This window comes from Eumetopias jubatus, unplaced genomic scaffold, assembly GCF_037043125.1.
Source record: "Eumetopias jubatus isolate StellerSeaLion01/CBP00866 unplaced genomic scaffold, mEumJub1_p1.0 scaffold_10, whole genome shotgun sequence".
NCBI classification, from domain to species: domain Eukaryota; kingdom Metazoa; phylum Chordata; class Mammalia; order Carnivora; family Otariidae; genus Eumetopias; species Eumetopias jubatus.
In genome coordinates, this window is record NW_028274816.1 from 101711502 (window position 1) to 101733977 (window position 22476).

At 43.6% G+C, this 22476-nt stretch overlaps 1 protein-coding gene across 1 annotated transcript; it reads left to right on the forward strand.

The window, feature by feature from the left end:
• Nucleotides 1-108: 108 nt before the first annotated feature.
• RETREG3 (reticulophagy regulator family member 3) lies at nucleotides 109-21368 on the forward strand. Its single transcript, XM_028093985.2, has 9 exons — nucleotides 109-404; nucleotides 12693-12799; nucleotides 14549-14579; nucleotides 15517-15643; nucleotides 16289-16373; nucleotides 17177-17314; nucleotides 18583-18665; nucleotides 19280-19412; nucleotides 19834-21368. The coding sequence occupies exons 1-9, from the start codon at nucleotides 166-168 to the stop codon at nucleotides 20289-20291; spliced, it is 1401 nt and encodes a 466-aa protein (XP_027949786.1). The 5' UTR covers nucleotides 109-165; the 3' UTR covers nucleotides 20292-21368.
• The last annotated feature ends 1108 nt before the right edge of the window (nucleotides 21369-22476 follow it).

Consider the following 22476-nt stretch of genomic DNA (forward strand, 5'->3'; position numbering starts at 1 on the left):
ACTTTGACGTAGCGTTCTTTCCTCTCGGTGGACGGGAGCTAGAGCCTGCGCGCAGGCGCACTGTGGAGGGACGCGGCCTCCCCCGCCGAATCGCGCGTCTGCGCACTTGGTGTTTATTGTGACCGTCGGGCCGCGGCCCCGGATGTTGTGGCTGCTGGGGGGGAGATGGCGGAGGTAGAGGGGGTGGCCGCGGCCCCAGGCCCAGCCTCGGGGCCGACTCTCAGGGGCCGCCGCGCTATGTCAGGCTCTTGGGAGCGAGACCAGCAGGTTGAGGCGGCGCAGCGGGCCCTGGTGGAGGTGCTGGGGCCTTACGAGCCTCTGCTGAGCCGGGTGCAGGCAGCCCTGGTGTGGGAGCGGCCAGCCAGGAGCGCCCTGTGGTGCCTGGGGCTGAACGCGGCTTTCTGGTGAGAGAACTGGACCCTCGGAAACCCTCCCAGTCGCGAATTCGTCAGGTTTTTCTAGGGCTCTGCCTCTCGCCTCCCCTGTTTTCTTCGCTGCGTTGGCTCCTTACAGTATCTGCCTAATTTTGCCTCACCTCCTTCCACTCCATCCCGCCCGCAGGCTTTGACACCGCAGTTCTCCCCAGGGCCCTCCAGTTATCGTCCCTGCTTTACCTGCTCCCGCAGCCTCACCCCGCACATACTGCAGGAGCTTCTGGTAACATCTTGAGCCGCTCGCAGTGTGCGAGGGCGCCTCATTTTGGCTTAGGGAAGGCTGTGTCACTTAAGGCCATCACTTCCCGTCTCTTGTTTGCTCAAATGTGATTTGAAGAGCATCCCCTCGAGCTCTGATTTTAGTAGTTGTTATTGGGGTAGATGCATGAGGCTTGAGATGTTGCAAAGGTATCTTAGGTGCGATAAAACAAGCTTGAGTGATCTGAATTAGCACGTCAGATAGCCTTTCTTCTGCTCAAGGAAGTTTGTGAAGACTGAGCGTCAATGAGAGCCTCCAAAGCTGCAACTTGAAAGAAAATTACAAGCTTTTGAAGAACAGTTATGAAATAGTGATAGTGAGATTTCACCCGTTTCAAAGCCACCTATGATTGCAACTCCTCCCTGTTCCAAGGAATTAGAGATTCATCCTTAGGCACGGTTTTTAGGCAGGGAAATTGAGGATGCCTAAAAGCGTGTGTGAGTTTTTCTCAGCTGGAAAAGTGAGGCTATAAATATGCTTTAAGAGTCTGTGTGTCATGTTTTGTGAAATGGAACTGCTGCTTCTCAGTTGTCATGACCTAAGGTGGACATAGGTCTTCATACGATCTGCTGAGCATACTTTGGAATTATTCATAACTAGGAAAGGATTATCCACTGAATTCCAAGGGAACTGAAGTATTGGGGGGGGTGTCTACAGCTGAATGAAATAAACCTATTCTGGATGAGTCTGCAATGGAACAAAACATGTATTTCCAAAGAAAATTTGTTTTTGCTAAAAATACTTTTTCTCCTAAAATTCTTGGTTTTAAAACCAACACATTTATTATCTTTTGTCTGAAAGGTTTTCGGTGAACTGGAGCACAACAATTTCAAATTCATTGACAGACACAGTGTTCAGCTGTTACTCCTCGGAGTGTCGGAGAAGTCTCTGGCATTAGTTGCTTCCAGAGACTTAGCAAACTTGGTGATAAAGTTTTCCAGCAGCATTCTTCATTTATTTTTGGTAGTGCTTCTTTGATCTCTAGGCCTACTTCCTTTCCTTTTCCTCTCTGTCAGAAACCTTTCACTGTAGCACCTCAATGAAGAGCATTTTCCAAAATGATCCTCTCTTCCTTTCCCACCTCCCCCATCACAACCCCTAACCCCAAACCGTCCAGTCAAAACTTCTTTTTTACCTATATTGAGATTGTACTCCTAGGGAAAAAAAAACTGGTCCTCAATAAACCAGTTTGGATCAAAGTGTGAGTGACTGATATATAAAAACTTCATCAGGATTTAAATGAATAATGAAACCAAGGGTGTGTTAATACAAATGAATCAGTAGCATGTATGTTATTTCTGAGGGGACTTTCCATATGCCTCTTGCCTGAGAGACTTTTGAAGCAGAATGTGGATTTGAGGTCTAAACATAAGCTGCTCCTACTGAGGCACATCTTTAAATGTTGCAGTTAGCTTTAATTTGCTGGCCCTCAACAGTGTATGCTGAAGTTTACTAATATGCTATGTTTAGAATCTCACTCAGCTCCCCTCTTCTTACTCTTGGTCTCACAAGGCTTTAGCCTTGTGATTGGTCTTTATCTCTGGCATTTCCTGGTAGCTTGCCTACTGTGTATCCAGAATATGGTTGTTACATTCCCATCCCTCTTGAAGTAGGTAAAGAGCTACAGCAAAAGGAAGGTGTGACCCTTGAGACTCTTGTACTCTATGGAGAGAGGACTCATACCCACGAAGGCTACAGAGTGACAGCTAATGTAGTTTGGAATGGCAGGTGACAGGATTGTTTTAGGAAATGAGCTTCCTTGGGAGGCAGTTTGAGGTTTAAAATGAAGCCTAGACTTAACATTCTAGTAGCATCATGTTACAGATGTGTATTGACATTTCAGTTAGGAATGTCAAAGAGTACCTGTTTAGTTCTCGGACATTGTAATTATTTAGAAATTGCGTGAGGATCATTGGCTTTTTTTCCTTATTTGTTTTAAATAATGATACATCATTAACTGAGATGTTTTATACATTTTGAGGTATTAGAAGGTTGAATGGGAGTACAAAAAAATCACCAGAGTTCAGGTAGGTAGTTCTTAACTTTCTTTTTTTTTTTTTTAAGATATTATTTATTTGAGAGAGAGAATGAGAGAGAGAGAGCACATGAGAGGGGGGAGGGTCAGAGGGAGAAGCGAGCAGGGAGCCCGATGCGGGACTCAATCCTGGGACTCCAAGATCATGACCTGAGCCGAAGGCAGTCGCTTAACCAACTGAGCCACCCAGGCGCCCGGTAGTTCTTAACTTTCAATAATACGTATTCTCAGTCAAGGTTTTTCTGTGCCTGTGAACGTGCCGTCTTACATCTTAATAAACAAAACAAAAACAAAAACAACACAAAAGAGAGAGATGTATAGCCTTGCTGTAGTATTTCAGAGCTTTTTTGTTTTGTTTTTTCTTTCCTTCAGGTTCCAGAGCAGTTATAGCTATTATGTCAGAAATCTTCCAGTCTGTATTGCTTCTAGTCATACGTTATTATCTCTAGGATAATAACAGAAATGTCAGCCCTTCCTTTCCAGTAGCTTGTGTTTTCATTAGCCTCAACACCACCTGTAAATGAGTGATTTGGGGGAAGAATATCTGAGTCAGCAAGTGTATCCTCACAGGTTCAGAAAAGAACAGGTTGGAGTAACCTGCTGGTTTAACTCCGACCTAGCAGCTCAGGGGTGCTGCACCAAGGAGCCCTGGAGATGTGTGTGTATTCTAAGCCCTCTCCCTTTTATGAAGAGCAATGCATGATTCAAGTAGGGTTAGATAACTCTGGAGCTCCTTTCCAGTTTTTAACATTCTAGGATTCTAGACAGTCTTATTAGGGATATTGCTTTAGAGCAATCACAAGCTGATGCCCTGTTGAGATCTGCTTTGACAGTCACTTGTCTGAATTAACCATCCTGTATTCTAGGGGATATTGCGGAATCTATTGTTTCCATGATTAAAAAATACAGATGTGGGGCGCCTTGGTGTCTCAGTCAGTTAAGCAGCTGCTTTCGGCTCAGGTCATGATCCCAGGGTCCCACCTCAGGCTCCCTGCTCAGTGGAGAGTCTGCTTCCCCCTCTCTCTCTGCCTGCCTCTCTGCCTACTTGTGCTCTCTATCTCTCTGTCAAATAAATAAATAAAATTAAAAAAAAAAATAAAACAGATGTTCTCTCTCCCCCCAAAAGCACCAAATAAAAAAATGACTGAGAAGTGACTAAAGGTACAGCAATTCTGATTTAAAAGGTTAGAATGTGAGTGAAGAACAATAGTGAGGAACAGGAAATGGAAGGCAGGGCCCATTTAAGTAGAGACGTTTGTTCTGTGAGAAAAATTTACACATCAAATTGCAGATGCAATGTATTGAGCACATGTTTCTAATGCTAGTCTCTGGAAGGTTCTTGTTGCTTTGGGTAGCCAGGGAGACTCCCAAGGATGCCTTGGCTTACTTTTTTTTGTCTCCCTTTCGCCATCAGTTTTTATCTATCCTAATTATAAGGTTGGGTGCTTTCTGTCCATTAACATAAAGTAGGTGTTTAGCAGCTAGCTGGCTTCATTTCTGGTTTTGTGTAAGCAACAACGATCACTACATTATGTGGGTTGGGTTAATTTTTTTCATTCTCATTTACCAGTGACTGGCTCATTAACCAGATGGCCGTAAGTGCTGTACAATAATGGGCTTTTTGTCCCTATAGGATGGGAGGCTTTGTTCTGAAGTGCCAGTGAGACAAGCTTACTCTGTAATAACAAAGGAACCCAGAAATAGTATCTTCTTTGAAGATAGACGTATCCTCTTTATTTTGTTTATGATTATAGCATAAACTTTATGATTATTAGCAAACTCTAATTTACCTGTACTAATAATGAGGATCCATGGTATAGTTAACCTCAAAAAAGTTGTTAAGTTTTGGAGTTTCTCATGATTTTTCTGGAAACCAGGTTTTTCAAGGAATATTTTATTTAGACTGATAATTGGATTTTAACCCCTAATAAAGGGGATGGAAAGTTTACAAAAGGACAAGGGGAAAAAAGCAGAAAGTAATGAATTGATGGATATATAACATTTCACTCTCATTTGTAGTAAAAAATTTTAATGCAAATGACAATGAGTTACTAATTTCTGCTTATTAGGGTTTTTTTATTTTTTTATTTAAAAAATTTTTTTAGATTTATTTATCGTTAGAGAGTGAGGGAGAGAGAGATCCAGGACCCTGAGATCATGACCTGAGCTGAAGGCAAATGTTTAACTGACTGAGCCACCCGGGTGTCCCTATTAGGTTTTTTTAAATGGTAGTATTTAATTCTGGGGAAAATATGTAAAAACTGGCATATGGTTGTTAGCAACATAAACTGGACAATCTTTCTGGAAAGTAATTCGGCAACATGTATTAAGACACTTAAAAAGTTAGTATCTTGGGGTGCCTGGGTGGCTCAGTCAGTTAAGCAACCAACTCTTGATTTCGGTTCTGGTCATGATCTCCGGGTTGTGAAATCGAGCCCTATGTTGGGCTCCGTGCTGGGTGTGGAGCCTGCTTGGGATTTTCCCTCTCACTCTGCCCCCCCCTTTTAAAAAATAAAAGTATCTTTTCAGGAACTGGGGGAAAATGGGGAATGATTCCTAAAGGTGGGTTTCCTTTTGGGATAATGAAAATGTTCTAAATTAGATAATGGTGATAGTTGCACAACTCTGTGAATATATTAAAAACCATTGAATTAGTTTAAAAGGGTGAATTTTACGGTATGCGAACTGTATCTCAGTAACAAAAGTCAGTGCCTTTTGACTCAGTAATTCCATTTAAAGTAGTTAATCATGAGGACAAAGATACATGCTCAGTGATATATAGTTCAGCTTTTTTATGTCAAAAATTGGGGACATATTAGGGAAAGATTTAACACTGTGTATATGTACAATATCATTTTAGAAGTTTATGATGTTTTTCTGGTGATACAGGAAAACAAAGCTATGTATTGTTAAATGAAGAAGGAGGTTTTTATATGTGGAATGTTTATATGTGAATTTTTTTAAATGAAGTGAATAATATCTGTTCACATTTGGGGGCGTGTACGTGGATAAGGGACCATTTTTATTTTTTTATTTATTATTTTTTTTAAAGATCTTATTTATTCATGACAGAGAGAGAGAGAGAGGCAGAGGGAGAAGCAGGCTCCCAAGGAGCAGGGAGCCCGATGCAGGACTCGATCCCAGGACCCTGGGATCATGACCTGAACCGAAGGCAGACACTTAACCATCTGAGCCACCCAGGCGCTCCTTTATTTATTTATTTTTAAAAAGATTTTATTTATTCATTTGAGAGAGACAGAGACAGAGAGAGCACAAGCTGGGGGAGAGGCAGAGGAAGAGGGAGAAGCAGGCTCCCTGCTGAGCTGGGAGCCCCATGTGGGGCTCGATCCCAGGACCTGGAGATCATGACCTGAGCTGAAGGCAGACGCTTAACCATCTGAACCACCCAGGCGCCCTTTTATTTTTTTTTTTTAATTAAAAAAAAATTTTTTTTAATTTTTTTAATTAAAAAAAATTTTTTTAAAGATTTTATTTATTTGAGAGCGAGAGAGAAACAGCATGAGAGGGGAGAGGGTCAGAGGGAGAAGCAGGCTCCCCGCTGAGCTGGGAGCCCGATGTGGGACTTGATCCCAGGATCATGACCTGAGCCAAAGGCAGTCGCTTAACCAACTGAGCCACCCAGGTGCCCTTTAAAATTATTTTTTTAAGATTACTTATTTGAGAGAGAGCAGGGGGAGGGGCAGAGGGAGAGAAGAGAGAGAATCTCAAGCCAACTCCATGCTGAATGTGGAGCCCAACACGGGGCTTGATCCCACCACCCTGAGATGACCTGAGCCGAAACCAAGAGTTGGACGCTCAACCATTGAGCCACCCCACCGCCCCAAAGGGCCATTTTAAAAAATGTTTTCTTTTTCTTTTTTTTTTTTAAAGATTTTATTTATTTATTTGACAAAGAGAGACACAGCGAGAGAGGGAACACAAGCAGGGGGCGTGGGAGAGGGAGAAGCAGGCTTCCCGCAGAGCAGGGAGCCCGATGCGGGGCTTGATCCCAGGATCCTGGGATCATGACCTGAGCTGAAGGCAGACGCTTAATGACTGAGCCACCCAGGCGCCTCCTAAAAAATGTTTTCTTATGTAAAATTTAAAACATATATATAAGTAGACAGAATAATAATATGTACTACCATGTATCCAGCTTTAAAATTCTTCAATTCATGGCCAATTTTGTGTCTTCTGTACCTCAGTTCTTTTTTTTAACCTCTTCCTTTATTGTTTTGAGGCAAATCCCAGGGGTCTTTTAATGTAATCTGTATTTTAGAATGTGACTCTCTGAAAAATAAAGACTTCAAAAAAAAAAAAACAGTGCCATTATCACATGCAAAAAATTAATGATTCCAGTCAGTGTTAAATTTCCAATTTTTTCATAAATATTATTTGTGTTTTGGGGCACTTGGCTGGCTCAGTCAATAGAGCATATGACTCTTGATCTCGGGGTTGGTGAGTTCAAGCCCCACACTGGGTGTAGAGCTTACTTTTTAAAAAAAGATTTAAATATTATTTGTTTTTTAAAATTGGGGGCGCCTGGGTGGCACAGTCGTTAACCGGTCTGCCTTCGGCTCAGGTCATGATTCCAGAGTCCTGGGATCAAGCCCCACATCGGGCTCCCTGCTCAGCGGGAAGCCTGCTTCTCCCTCTCCCACTCCCCCTGCTTGTGTTCCCTCTCTCACTGTGTCTCTCTCTGTCAAATAAATAAATAAAATCTTTAAAAAAAAAATAAAAATAAAATTGTTTGTTTGGGGGGCACCTGGGTGGCTCAGTCAGTTAAGCGTCTGACTTGATTTTGGCTCAGATCATGATCTCAGGGTCATGGGATGGAGCCCCTCGTTGGGGTCTGTGCTGGGGGCGTGGAGCCTGCTTGGGATTCTCTTTCTCTTTCTCTGCCCCTCCCCCCCCGAAAAATAAATAAAAAAAAAAATAAAATAGTTTGGGTTAGGATCCAAATGAAGTCCATATACTGTGGTTTGTTTTTTTACATATTTTACACTGTTGGTTCCCCTTCAGTCTTTTTTCCTCTGTCATTTGTTGGTTGAAGAAACCAGATTGTCATATAAAGTGTTCCACAGACTAGATTTTGCTTACTGCATCCCTGTGCACATTCGCCATGTGCTCTGTATTTCCTGTAAATTGGTAATTGGATCTAGAGTCTTGATCAGATTCAGGTTCAAGAAAAAAAAATTTTTTTTTTTTTTGGTGAGACTGTTTCATAGATGATGTACTAATTTCATTTTTAATTTCATCTGTAATTATCACTTAAAATTTCTAAACTTTCTCCAGTAAACATGGTTGCCTTTACGAATAAGAAAAAAATACATCATTAAGAAAGAATAGATTGTGAGCCCCCAGTGGGTAAAAAGAATAATGGGCTATGGGCAATCCCCAAATTGAACAATTCACACGTGAATATTCAGAATTGACTGCATTTGCAGTTGTTTTTGTTAAGTTGGGAAAATTTTATGCTGATTTTAGTTGCTGAAAAATGTTTCACATATTGTCTTATCAAACTCATACACTGTTATATCTGCATGTGAATTTTTTGGCCTGGATGAATAGACATTGCAGGACAAACCAGTCCAGGAGAGTTCTTCTTATTTTTCATCCATCCTTTACCTGTACCAATCTCAAAAGTACTTTATCTTCAGTTATGTCCTGTCTTTTTTTTTTAAGATTCTATTTATTTATTTTTGAGAGAGAAAGAGCATGAGCCAGGGGAGAGAGGGAGGGAGCAGACTCCCCGCTGAGCAGGGAGCTCAATGTGGGACTTGATCCCAGGACTCTGGGATCATGACTGAGCCAAAGGCAGGTGCTTACCGACTGAGCCACCCAGTCATCCCCAATTATGTCTTGTCTTTGCACATCGTTGCAGAGTTTTCGTACAGGTAGGCTTCCAGGTTACGTCTGTAAAATGGTAAGCACTGATGTGACTTCTTTTCACATGGTCCATGTCTTACTCTTCTGAACTTTTTCTCAAAACACTAATCTGAGATGGATATTCCGTTTTTGTTTAGGGTTTTAGCATTGAGGAAGGAAAGAAGCACATGCTTATCCATATTTTATGTTTGACGGTCAGACCTCTAAGAGAACATTGATGCTAATTTTCTGGTTACCTTGCAGGGGTCAACTGCAATGTGTTGAGGTGATCTTTCCATTAATTAAGTTTTTACCTATATGGAAGAAACTATTTTCCCAAGAAATGTTATTTTACACCACACAGAAAAACTTCTTCTGAGCTTCCTACAGTGGCTTATTCAAGAAAAGAGATAAATCTGTTCCTAAAATTAATTTAAGGACCAGGATTAGTCTTGTTCAAGAAGATGTTCACAGTTTTAGCCTTCATGACCCCAAAAATACAGCCTTTGTAAAACTCTTTACCGTATCACCTTTACCTGCAGAGTAAAATCTAATAAGCTTGTCATAAAAGGCCCTTCATGATCTGACTCCTGCCTCTCTCCCTATATCCATCCCCTCCTTGTGTTCTGTGTGTTTCGGTTCTATCAGAACTGCTTGTCGTTCTTTAAATATGTCACGCCAGCTGGCTGTTCTCCCTGAGTGTCCTCGCCTCCTTCCCCACATCCTTTTGTCCTGTTTTCTTAGCATTTATCTTTTTTTTAAATTTTATTATTTCAGTTATCTCTACACCCAGCGCGGGGCTTAAACCCACAACCCGAGATGAAGAGTCACACATTCCACTGACTGAGCCAGTCAGGTGCCCCATTCTTACCATTTATCTTTTAAATTCCAGCTTAGATGTCCCCTTTGTTATTGTCACCTTGTCACGTTATATTGCAAACACAGATAGACACATAAATACACGTGAGAGTAAGGTCCATGTCTTACTCTGTCCTGTAACTGGGCTGCTCACCTTAGGCCTCCACATAAAGTGGGCACTCAGTAGGTAATTTGTTGGATTGAGTTGAAGCATAGGTGGGAATTATAACAGGCCTACTAAAACAAAATAGTTCAGATCTTGGAGAAACAGTATTTTCACTGCCATCGTTTTTGGAAGATCAGCCTTTCTTAGGAGAGCTTAATATCCTTTCCCTACCCCGGTTCATATTTGTGTTAGTAATTATGATCTGGGAAGTGGAGATTGCAGACAGTCTGGATTGCCTCCCCAGGGAGCCCTTTCGAGAACGCTGGAGAAAACGGTGGCGGTGCCTCATCCTCCTGCTGCTGGGACAGAGAAGCAGCCGTGCTAGGGAGCAAGAAGCTCTAGAGACCTTATCCTTGTCTTGTTAAATTGGCTTGTTTGTTGGGATGATGAACTGGCCTTGGAGAAAAGATTAATGACCCGGGGCAGCTCTAGAGGCTTATTTTTGTAAAGCTCCTTTCATTCTTTAATCTCAACTATAATTACAGTGTCCTTTAAGTGGTGGGGTGGAAAAATTGAAATAGGGTTATCATCGGTGACTAGATTTTTAAGTTCTTGTTTCCTTCCATCATTCTTTGTGTAGTTTTAAAAATAACATGGATTCATGTTTATTGAAAACACGTTATAAAAATGTCTAGAAACAAAAATTACAGTTCCTCTGCCAATCCCTGCATATGTAGATATATTCATATATACACCCAGATAAAGCTTTTTTTTTCTTTATAAGGATCATACTCTAGTATTGTTCTGTATGTCAAGCATTTAGGTCGTGTGTTCAGTTGAAAAGAGAAGAGGTCATTTGTAACCAAACCTTGTCATTCTTACCTTTGTTTGATAAATTGCTGTGATAATAGCTAATAACACTTAAAATTGAATAGAACTGTGTGTTAGGCTTGTATTTTTTCCTCTTTTTAGCAAGATGAAGTATGATATTTTTATAGGCAATTACATATGTTATGTCTAATTCCTACAACAATCCTGCAGGTTTTGTTATTGTTACCACTACATATAGATGAAGAAACTGAGGTTTTAAAGAGGCTAAGCTAATTTATTCAAGGTCACATGACTAAGAGTGGGCGGTCAGAGAATCAGACTCAAGCCAATCTGACTTTAAAAGCCGTGCCTTACTGCCCTGCTGAGCAACCTGCGGGGAGGGCTAGTGGTGATGTTTCCCCCGATCTGTTGCAAATTAGTACTTTTGTAAAATACAATATAAATGGGTTACTAGAAAAATTAAGTTTAAAAAGGGACAGAAAATACAAACCCAAATGTGTTCTTAGATTCAAAATTACTTGATCAAATTGCCGTAAAAATTTCTAAATGTTTACTGTAAATTTTATACTGACTTCCTCACAGACTGGCAGAGTCTGCTAATTTGATAGCGTTTTACAGGATCCCATGGAAGGAGAAAAAAGGGAAGGAGGGAGACCTGATAGGAAACAGACTGGCAGACTGGCAGTCAGTGGGCCCACACTGGACTACAGGTACTGAGAGGCACTGCTTTAGAGGCCGTAGGTTGGTGTAGTAGAAAGTCTCATAGAACTAGTTCTTTTAGGGACACCTGGGTGGTTCAGTTGGTTAAGCGTCTGACTTCGGCTCAGATCATGATCCCAGGGTCCTGGGGTCAAGTCCCACTGAGCAAGGAGCCTGCTTCTCCCTCTACCTGCTGCTCCCCCTTGCTTGTGAGCTCTCTCTCTTTCTCTCTCTCTCTCTGACAAGTAAATAAATCTTAAAAAAAAAAAAAAAAACTAGTTTTTTTAATGTGGTTTTTTTTTTTCCACTTTTTGTGAGAGATTTTAAATATTAGAATTTATCATGGTCATTCTTGTTTTTTCTTTTTTTTTTAAGATTTTATTGATTTATTTGACAGAGAGAGAGAGCAGGAGCAGGAGGAGAGGCAGAGAGAGAGAGAGAAGCAGGCTTCCCGCCGAGTAGGGAGCCCGACACGCAGGACCCTGGGATCATGACCTGAGCCGAAGGCAGACGCTTAACGACTGAGCCACCCAGGCGCCCCTTGTTTCATCTTCTTTCATACCCTTTCCCTTGCCAAACTATATTATTTTGACATAAATCCCAGATATCTCATCATTTTGTTCTTAAATATTTTAGTATCTTTTAAAAAATAAGGACTCTTATATTTTCCATGACATTATCACACCTAAAAAATAAACAATAATTCCCTAATATCTTCTGTATGTATTCAGATTTCCCAGATTTTTTATAAATATCTATTTGTGGTTGATTCCTTCAAATAAGAACTAACTTTTCCTTAGCATAACAAAATTAAAAAAAATAAAAAAACTTTTCCTTCATTCTATTATTGTGACATTACATTTATTGGGTTTTATATGTTGAACTACCCTTGTATTCCTGAAATTAATCCTTTGACTATATTGCTGAATTCAGTTTGCTAGTGTTTTATTGAGGATTTTTGCATCTGTGTTCATAAGGGATGTAGGGCTATAGTTTTCTTGTAGTGTCTTTGTCTGGCTTTGGTATCAGAGTAATGCTGGCCTCATAAAATCAATCAAGAAACATTGCCTCTTCAATTTTTTTTTGGAAATGGTTAAGAAATATTGGTGTTGATTCTGAAGAACTGGCTTTTAAGATGTAGCTTCAGTGCTAACTTTCTGTTAACCTTGACCAAATCATTTTACTACTTTGGACCTAAGTTCCTCCCATCTGTAAAAGGATATCTGATTGAATTATATGCTTTTTAACACATCTCTGTTAGTTTGTTGCCCTACACAAGGGTCTAATTTGGTAGAAAGATGTTTGCTTTCATCATCATAAGTTGTTATCAGTAATGAATTTCTCCCTGAAATTAATAGAATTGCAGACTTGAAAGTTGAAAGGGGCTTTAAGAGGTTATTTGATTTAGTCCTCTGCCTTTACAGAAGCAAATTATTATCTCTGCCCCAAAGGTAAAATAGCTGATATTCAGAAAGTTTAAGTGACTTTCCTAAGGTATGTAACTAGGACTTAAGTCTGTTTACCAGAGCGTGAATTATACAGATGGTCCTTTCTGAAATTAGCTTAGTTGGATAATAATCTTTTGTTTTTCCTTCTCTGTAGGTTCTTTGCACTGACATCCCTTCGTCTTGTGTTTCTACTTGCATTCAGCTCAATGATCATTGTATGTATAGATCAATGGAAGAACAAAATCTGGCCTGAAATAAAAGGTGAGTTTGATAGCATTTAGAAGAATCTGAACTGGAAATGGTCTTTCCTTTAATTTTTACCTTTAGTTTTGGGGTTTCATGAGGGAGTATATAGAACTGGGAATATCTTTTGATGTCTGAATTGTTGCTTTAGGAGACACTTGAAGGGCTGGGGCTCCATCTGTAGTTCCTTAGAGCTTTGTTCCACCCTTCCCATTGTTATTAAGCTCAGGAAATCTGTATCCACCACCTGAGATATTCTTGCCCTCATAATTGGCCGGAGGAATAAATAGTCCTCAAGTTAAAAAAAAAAAAATTATCATTGGATACTGCATCTTTACTGAGACAGTATCAGTGGGCCTCTCAGGGATTTCTTTTAAATTGTTTATTTACAAAGCACTAAGCTAAGCACTGTGACTTATATAAAGTACTCTAAGATATGGTTCCTTTTCTCAAAGATTATACATATGTAAACAAAAGACAGGTGACAGTTACAGAACAGTACCAGAGATGTCACTGTGCAGTATGTGATCGGTATGTTTGTCATGTATTTTGGCCCTGGCTCAGGCCTTGAATGAAGCAAGAGATTTGAACAGGTGAAGAGAAAAGTGTGTTTCTAGAGAGGGGCTAGTAGTTTGATTAGTCTGAGAAACCAGAAGCTGCAAAGCATCTCCTGAGAGCAGGGAATTAGTCACTTTCACCAGAATGAAGAGATCATTATAAAAGGAGTGCTAGGAGATAAAACTGGAAATATGTTGGGATTAGATTTTACAAGGCTTTCAAGTTAGGCCTAGAAGTTTAGACTTTATCCTACAGGTAGTGGGTGGTCATTGAACATTTTTTTTATTAGAGCTAGATGCTGAGGTGATATTAAAGATTAATTTGATAGCATTTTACAGGATCCCATGGAAGGAGAAAAAGGGGAAGGAGGGAGACCTGATAGGAAACTATGGCTGTATCTGTGTGAGAAGTAGTCAGAGAGGTATTCCTAGAAACAAACCATGGGTGCCTGGGAAGAAGGAAGACACATGAAGACTGGTAAATAGGGGGTTAGAAGAGTAAGGGGTAAAAGCCAACCGTGGGAGTTCAAAGCTAGGAGAGTAGGAGAATGGCATTCCAGGTAGCAGATACAGTAGCGTCAGGCTGGGGAGGCAGTTTGGGTGGGGGTTGAAAGCGAGGAAAATTGATGTATGTTTTTGACATGTTAATTGTGAAGTATTGGCAGGATATTTACACCAGAGTATACAGCTTTTAAATGCATTCCCATCCTATTTTGCAGAGACTTTAAGGAATCATGTAGTTCATTCACTGGTCTTATGGCTGGTGAATGTCAAAAGACTTGACATCATTCACTGTAGTTAATGGGTCTCTTTTCAAAGAGAAAAGGCAGATTTCTGGGGTTGGAGTGGTTATAACATGCCTCAGTAACCTGGTGCACGTTGATGTGTGTGAACAACCAAGACACACTTGAGGGGTGGGATGGATCATTTTTCATGTGCACCTTGGCTCTTGGTTGTAGTAAGTAGAAGGGGCCCTGATGCTCCATTTGGATCCCCTCAGCCGTCCCCTGGAGAAATGAGCAGGCATCAGCCATCCTCCCCGTGTCTGCAGTTCCCTAACTCTGTCAGTATAACATGGTGTCTCCTTTTTATTGGCTATTACTATTTTCCCCACACCTATTAAAACTCAAGCTGTCAGACCAACAGCCTAACATTTTTATGTTTAGTTTTCCCTACCAACTAATGCTGGTTGTTTGTTTTAATATTGTAGTGCCAAGACCCGACGCATTAGACAATGAGAGGTATGGAACACTAATTAAATCCCTTTTTGTTGCTCTGATTGATTCTTTTGTTGTAATATTCTGGTTACATGTTGTTAACCCCATGTTATGGATACAGAGTATGAGCTGAGAACCTAGTCTTTTCCAAATAATCATCTTAACAAACCCTAAAGTTCAGGCAGCAGTTTGTTGAGAATGGCTAGTGTCCAGTTCCTAATAACAAGAAAAGTTTCTGAAAAAGAAGCATTATAGTGCCCCATAACCTGATATGCCAGGGAGTTAGCTGCATTTTTTAGCCCTACTGTAAAAACTTAGAGGCAGCTTATTTCCTTTGTCTCCTGGCTTTTATACCAGGTCATTTAGTGTTTTCTGTGACCTCTGGCTTTTTAAAAAGTTCCTGGTCAGAAAACACATTGGTTCCTGGCGTCAGCAAGCCAAAGATTCCTCTTGTGTCTTACAGTTCCTGCTTCATTTCTCAGTTCATTCATCCCATATGTTTGATCCAAGGAATTTCCTCTGCTATGGTTTATTTTGCTTTTGCTGAATTTACTTTCTCTCTGAGGGACACACCTACCACTGCCTCTCCTTCAGCAGCAGCAGCGTCAGACTGTGCTTTACTTTTATCCCTGAACTGCAATCACAGTGCACTGCAAAGGTCCGAGTGCAGGGAAGATGTTTCTAAGCACAAAGTGCCTTGGAGCGGGTGGCAGGTTTATACACGTGGATTGGGCGGCCTCCTCAGAGGGTGGAGTTGTCAGAACACATGTGCCCTCCTAGTCCCTAAATTCAAGTTTCAACCTGGTGAGACAAGAAAACTGTCCCGCTTCACCTCCAAAGCACCTCGGACTAGCCGCTCCCCAGCTGCAGTTGAAACCTCGAAGCACTGGCTGCCTACACAGCAAGATGAGGGGCTCCCTTGACACCCACCTTTCACAGCTCCCCCTTCTTTCTCCTGCAGCTGGGGCCTTGTGCACCCTCGGCTGCTCAGCGTGCCCGAGCTCTGCCACCGCGTGGCTGAAGTCTGGGTTAGTGGGACCATTTTCATAAGGAATCTTTTGCTTTTCAAAAAGCAAAACCCAGGCAAGGTAAGATTCTTCCCTTTTCACTTTCATTTCTGGCTTTGCAGTTCAGTTCCTGCTCAGCTGAAACAGTCCTTTGACTACAGAGCCTCATTCAAGAAAGGAAAGACCGTGCTGACTAGGGAGACAAAGGGAAGTTAGAGGAAGGGGCTTCTGACCAGCCACTAGGACTAAGGGAAAAGCTTGATGACTCCTTCTTTGGGTGCTTGCCTCTTAGATTGAGCCATCTTCCTGCTCCAAGATGGGAAAGAGAGCTTGCTTGTGTGCATTCTGTGTCATATTAAACATGTGGTAGTAGGTTGTTGGGTTTTTTAAATTTTTTTCTTTTTTTTTTTGACTTAAAAAACCCACCACTAACACTTGCGTTCAGAGAGAATTTTTGGCTAAGCCTATGCAAACCATTTTCCCAATGGGAAAGGTGCAGCCCTGTTGGGTTAGCAAGGGAAAAGGAGTGTGAGTAGAATGGACATCCTCCTTTTCATCCCAGAGTCACCACAGGATGCAACAGAGGCTAGACACAGCTCTCATTCTGACCTGCCCACTCATAGGTCATAAAGAGTCATTTCAGTCACGTCTACACCTTATCCCTTGTCTGCACCCGAGTCTCCTGCCATGTAACAGAAACTTAATACTGTTCCCTGACTCCTCTAGTTCTGCTTGCTGAGCTGTGGGATACTGACCTTTTTTGCCGTCTTGGGCCGCTACATCCCTGGGCTCCTGCTATCCTACTTGATACGTAAGTATGGCACGTACCTCCCCCTGAGCTTCCCCATGCCTAGCTTTTCTAGCCACAGCTAACTCTGGGTCGAGGAAGAGGACTTTTATATTTTGGTTCACCAAGAAATAACCTTTTTTATATTTTCAGAACCTGTTTGGTGTCATGAAAATATCTTTCTTCTTGCCTGTAACAGGCTCCCCACACATCAAGTCCTTTTCTTACCAAGTCAGCTTTAGAAATTGATGACGGTCCACTAACATATATTGCATTACCAACTATAAAGGACTGTCTGTCCCTATTTAGGAGGAAATTTTTAGAGTCAGTATATTGTGTAACAGCAGAACATAACTTTTAGGGGTTTCTCTACTAGATTCTGCTTATCCTGGAGCACTTCTTTTTCTCCTGGAGCACAGTGTTTTAAATTTAGTACTTCCTATTGGCATGAACTTTTCGTGGGGCAGGAAAAACTGAGGAATTATGGCTGTGGCCAGCAGCTCACATGATTTGTTGTGTCGTTTCTGAGGCATTGTTACATCTTATTTATGGCTCAGTGACACCCAGATGCAAGTGACCACACCTCGTTCTGTCCTCGGTATGATCAGCACACTCTACTGTGCACAGCCACGTAGGTGGCCACAGAAGTGTCTGCCCTCCCAAATCCCCTCATGTGGTACAGGAGACTAGTAAAGACCACCAGTAGAATGAAGCAGAACTGTTCCCCACCGAGTGTCTGGTCAGAGGACACACAGCAGAGGGACAGTCAGGACTGTTTCGTCCAGCCCCTTCTCCACTTTGTGACTATTTCCCACTGCTCCTCTCAGTTGTCACTGTCATGATGTGGCCCCTTGCTGTGTACCACCGACTGTGGGATCGAGCCTATGTGCGGCTGAAGCCAGCTCTGCAGCGGCTGGACTTCAGTGTCCGTGGCTACATGATGTCCAAGCAGAGAGAGAGACAACGTAAGTGTCAAGGGGAGGCTTCCTTCTACTTCGGCAATTTGGGGAAGAGAAGGAAAAGCCCGTAGGTCTGACATAACGTGTAGGTCCTCGAAAGTGGGAGAGGTGGGGTGGGGGGGGCGTGTAGGAGGGTGGTAGGTAAAAGTGGTATCTTGTTCCAGGGAAGTCTGTGCAGGCTTAACCAATTTTTGCATTTGCAATTCTGGACACTCCCAAGTTGAATAAAAGTCAGACAGTGAAGATATCCCTACTGTTTGCTGTTTTTCATGAAGCACTTTCCGTGTGCCCAAGCACTGTGGTGGCAGCTCTGCATATTTTTGTTTATTTTATTTTACTTTTTTTTTTCAAAGATTTTATTTATTTATTTGACAGACAGAGACAGCGAGAGCAGGAACACGAGCAGGGGGAGTGGGAGAGGGAGAAGCAGGCTTCCCGCTGAGCAGGGAGCCCGATGCGGGACTCGATCCCAGGACCCTGGGATCATGACCTGAGCCGAAGGCAGATGCTTAACAACTGAGCCACCCAGGCGCCCCTTTACTTTTATTTTTATTTTATTAATGCGTATCTTATTTAACCTTGACAACCTTGAGAAAAGAAATTGAACTTTACAGTCAGTAAATAGCAACTCCTAAGCCAGGCCTCCTTTCACTACTGAAAGCTGCTTTCCAAAGGTGATACTTCATACTGCCTGAGAAGCCAGAAGGGTGCTAGCTCAAGACCGTCCAACACACGAATGACAGTTGTGTGAACTTTCTCCTCCCTTCTGTGGGCTGGTCAGATTGGGTGTTTCATTAAGCCCTAGCCTTCCAAGAGCCCTGCACGTGGTCATCAAGGCCCAGCTCCCCCTGGCACAGCCGGCTAAATAGTATCAGTCCTCAAAAGCCTGATTTAACCAAGGTGGGGCATCTCCCTTTGCCCTCTCTATGGAGCATCCAGTTCCCGCTTAACATCCTGTCTGCCCCTAGCCTATCCTGAGAGTTGTTGATCATCTGACCAGAACAAAAATGTAGAGGGGCTGGTGGAAGAGAGGCATCTGAAGAGAGAGCTTTCTCTTCTGTGTTACCAGCTTATCTTGCCACTTAGGCTCAGCAGCCCCACCCTCAGGCATTGGTGGTGTTTTTGGTTTTTTTTCCAGGCATTGTAATGTAGGCTTCAGGCCATATTCTGAGGGTTCATTCTCTTATATTCTGATTTTATGCCTTTGAAGTCTGAGGCGGGTAGGGTTTTTTGCTCAAGGGAAGGCGTCAAGGCCTTCTGCTCTTCCCACACAGTGCGCCGCAGAGCTCTACACCCAGAGCGTGCCTTGGACAACCACAGTGACAGTGAAGAAGAGCTTGCTGCCTTCTGTCCTCAGGTATCTTGGGTGTGGGAAGTACACCACTGGCTAGTGTTCTTTTAGCAACCTCGAACCATATGGTACCTCGCATTTAGGCAGTAAGTAGGTTTTCAAGCTTATTACGGGTGCTCCAAGGCCCCACCCTCCCCTTGCCCCCCAAGAGCAGTAAGGAGAGAAGCTAGTGTTACATTGGGACTGTGTGCGTAGATCTCAATTTGAGCCTGGTGACCAGCACACCCTCTTCCATGTCTCCTTTTAACCCCTACCGTCATGGCAGAACTTCTGGAACTGGCGTGATCGTCTTTTAAACAGCCCCGCCTACCTTATGTTGGGCAGTATGTCTTCCTGGCCACCTGTGCAAAGTAATCCCTGGATCAGTTATTTGCTTAAGAGTAAGTGGCTGGTTGACTCCCCAGACTGCTTTCCTTCTACTCAAGATTGATAAGTAAGGGTGTTTTCCTTGGGGGAGCAGCCTAAAAGGGATCAAGATATTGACTAAAGTCCCCAGTCTTGTCTGGTTGCACTGCTGGCCACAGGCTAGCCTTTAGGGCCAGCTAGTTAGTAGAGCTATCACTGGGGAACTGCACCTGTTCCTAATGGCATCATCTCTTGTTGGTCTTTTCTTTCCTAAGCTGGATGATTCTACTGTTGCCAGGGAATTGGCCATCACAGACTCTGAGCACTCAGATGCTGAGGTCTCCTGTACAGACAATGGCACATTCAATCTTTCACGGGGCCAAACACCTCTAACAGAAGGCTCTGAAGGTGAGGCGAACGGTGGACATGAGTTCATAATGGCCCTGTTGCTGCTCAGCTTCCCTGGGCAGAGAGGGTATTGCCCCCTCCTCTCCTGTTTTCTGAGGTGTGGATCAGGTGGTGGAGCAGCTTGGGGCGGGGCGGGACGGGGTATGGCTTCGGCCGGGATTGCACTGCTGCTCTCCTTGAAATCCCTTGGGTTCTAGTCTCCTGTGGAGCACAGGAGAGGAACAGAAGGGATTTCTTTGGCCAGTAGAGATCTCATAGCAGTGTATAAGTGGAGGGGAAAGGCCGACCAGTGCTACAGGTTTTGCTTCACCCTGAGAAATTCAGGGTAGAAAAATCTGGTTACATGGAGCTGACTTTGTGGGTCTAGGGCACAGGAGTGCCAGGCTGTTGCCACATCTCAGACACCCCTCTATTTTCCCAGACCTAGACGGTCACAGTGATCCAGAAGAATCCTTTGCCAGAGATCTTCCAGACTTCCCTTCCATTAATGTGGATCCTGCTGGCCTGGATGATGAGGACGATACCAGCATTGGGATGCCTAGCTTGATGTACCGTTCCCCACCAGGGGCTGAGGGGCTCCAGAACCCCCCTGCCAGCCAGGAGGAGGCTGTACTGCCGGAGCTCCTGCTCGGTTCCCTGCCTGCAGGGTCCAACCTCACCAGCAACCTCGCCAGCCTCGTCTCCCAGGGCATGATCCACCTGGCCCTGTCGGGGGCCTCCCAGCCAGGCCCTTCTGGCCCGCCTCCCCGGAGAACAACAAGAGGCTTCCTCCGGGCCCCCAGTTCAGACCTCGACACTGATGCTGAGGGGGATGACTTTGAACTTCTGGACCAGTCGGAGCTGAATCAGCTGGACCCTGCCAGTTCCAGGAGCCACTGAGGCAGAGACTCCTTTTAGGGGTCACTGTGGTTTAGGTTTTTTTTCTCCCTATCCCACTTAAGGTGAAGGGGCAAGGGAAGAACCCAGGTCCCATCCACTGAATTACATAGGTTTGCTTGGTGGCCTGGTGGAAGCTCAGGCCTGCTGAGAGGATACTCACTCCCCTGCTACCAGCTGGACGCCCATTTCTGAGCTCAATCACTGTAGTGAGAGTGCTCCCCTGAGGGAGGCTTCTCTCCATCAGAATGGTACTTTGGGGAACACAGTAATCAGGGGTATTGGTTCCCCTTTGAGGGGGTTGCTGCTGTTTGCTTCTAGGTATGGGTGCTTGGGGGTCTCCCTCCCTTCATCACCTCCTTGGAGCTCCAAGTCAGGCAGCAGCTGGAAGAGTTAAATTGCCATCTTCCTCTTTTGCTAAGCCATGATTTGATTTGTCTTTTTCTAAGCACGTTTTTTGGTTCTGCAGAGCAGGCCTGCTCCCTCTGCGCTGGCCCATCCTCATTTCTTGAGACTTAACCTCCAGTGCTCCAAAATAGTGCTTGTGAAATTTAAGAAATGTGAACATGATGTGGGGGTGGGCCTCTTCGACATTACCTTGGGCTATGGGGTCAGCTGGCTGAGAGGGTGAGTGCCTCTCTATCTCCTGGTCTCATGGAATCTTCTGAAGCTGCCTGGTTATTTTTGGTGCTGCTAACCCCTGGCTCCATTTGACCATCAGCCTGAGCAACGAGCAAAGCAATACCATACCATATCCATTTCCGTGTTCCTGTTCCTTCCCCTGCTCCTCCTTTGGAGAAGCAATAATTGCATGGGGGATGTCAAAGTAGCACTTTACAAATGGCTCATTGGCATTCACCCCAGGAGCCACCAGCTCTTCTTGCACCAGCTCTTCTTACTTCCTGTTCAGTTCCTTTAATACTTTTATTTTCAACTGCTTCCCAACTTGGTGGGGCCTCTTTTAAGAATGAGCCTATTTAGCAAGAGTGTGTCTGTAGTCAGCAGAGACTTCTCCAAGGGGTATCTGTTCTGCCCCTAGAAAAATCATGTGAGACAAAAACTAAAAATGGTAATTCTAAACCTATGCCAGCCTACAGCCTCTCTTTGCCTCCCCAGAGCTCAGGCCAAACTCTTCTGTCCTCTTGCCCTCTGCATTAACCCTTTGCTGATCCTCAGGGACCACTCCCCCAACACCCCCATACCTGGGCAAGGGATGTTGGACAGAGCCCATTTTCATGTGCTGCAGGTGGGAGTGCGCTAACATGTTTGCTCTTGGTTGATGGAAAAGGTAGAGGCCATGAGTGAAAATTAAGAGAACGGAGAAGAGCTAGGTGCCTGTTTCATAGTCACTTGTGTGTGTGAAGGTTAGGGGTAAATGGTATCTCCCCACTTTACGGTTCTCAGACTTTGGACACCTTCTGTCTTCTCAGAGCCCAGATGTCTCACAGGTGAGCTCTGATGTGGGAAAAAATGGGAAGTGTGGAAGAGGAGGGGGTTTTGGTGTGTATGCATGGATGTGTTTAGCTTCAGGCCTTGGAAGTTGGCAAGAGGGAAGGAGGAAGGAGAGCAAAATCTTCAGAAGGTGTTTCTTGTTCCTGGGGGATCCTGCTCTGAATCTCCTTAGTCCTCCACTGTGAACTGGGGTGGGGATGGGCGGGGTGGGTGGTGGTGCTGGGGAATAAATCTTGTATGAGAACAATCTTTTAAGAGACTGGTGTTGAATGGTGTTTTACCCATGATAGTCTTCTCTTCTTAATCTGAGATGTGATTCATCTGAGGTGACAGCCTCAGAAGAGGAAGCCCGTGTGAGGGACCCACCTGCCTGTCCCTATTTGTGACCTTTGTGATGGTCAGAACAAGTCACCAAATATGAGGCCACTTCCCTCCCCAGGAGGGCCCAGACAGCACAACTGGCACACTTGGCTGGCATCTAGCCTGCAGTCCCATCATTTTTAATTCTTTTTTATAAGTTTTTTTAAGGTTTTTTATTCATTTGAGACAGAGAGAGAGCATGAGCAGGGGGAGGGGCAGAGGGAGAAGCAGGCTCTCCGCTGAGCAGGAAGCCTGATGTGGGACTAGATCCCAGGACCCTGGGATCATGATCTGAGCCGAAGGCAGAGGCTTAACCATCTGAGCCACCCAGGAGCACTCCCCCTTTTTTTAAGATTTTATTTGTCAGCACAAGCAG

Excerpts from the sequence above, each read along its gene's own strand:
- RETREG3 (XM_028093985.2), top strand. The coding sequence starts at position 166 with ATGGCGGAGGTAGAGGGGGTGGCCGCGGCCCCAGGCCCAGCCTCGGGG. Across the intron at positions 12,800-14,548 it reads AATCTGGCCTGAAATAAAAG|TGCCAAGACCCGACGCATTA; the intron begins GTGAGTTTGATA and ends TTAATATTGTAG. Across the intron at positions 17,315-18,582 it reads CAAGCAGAGAGAGAGACAAC|TGCGCCGCAGAGCTCTACAC; the intron begins GTAAGTGTCAAG and ends CTTCCCACACAG.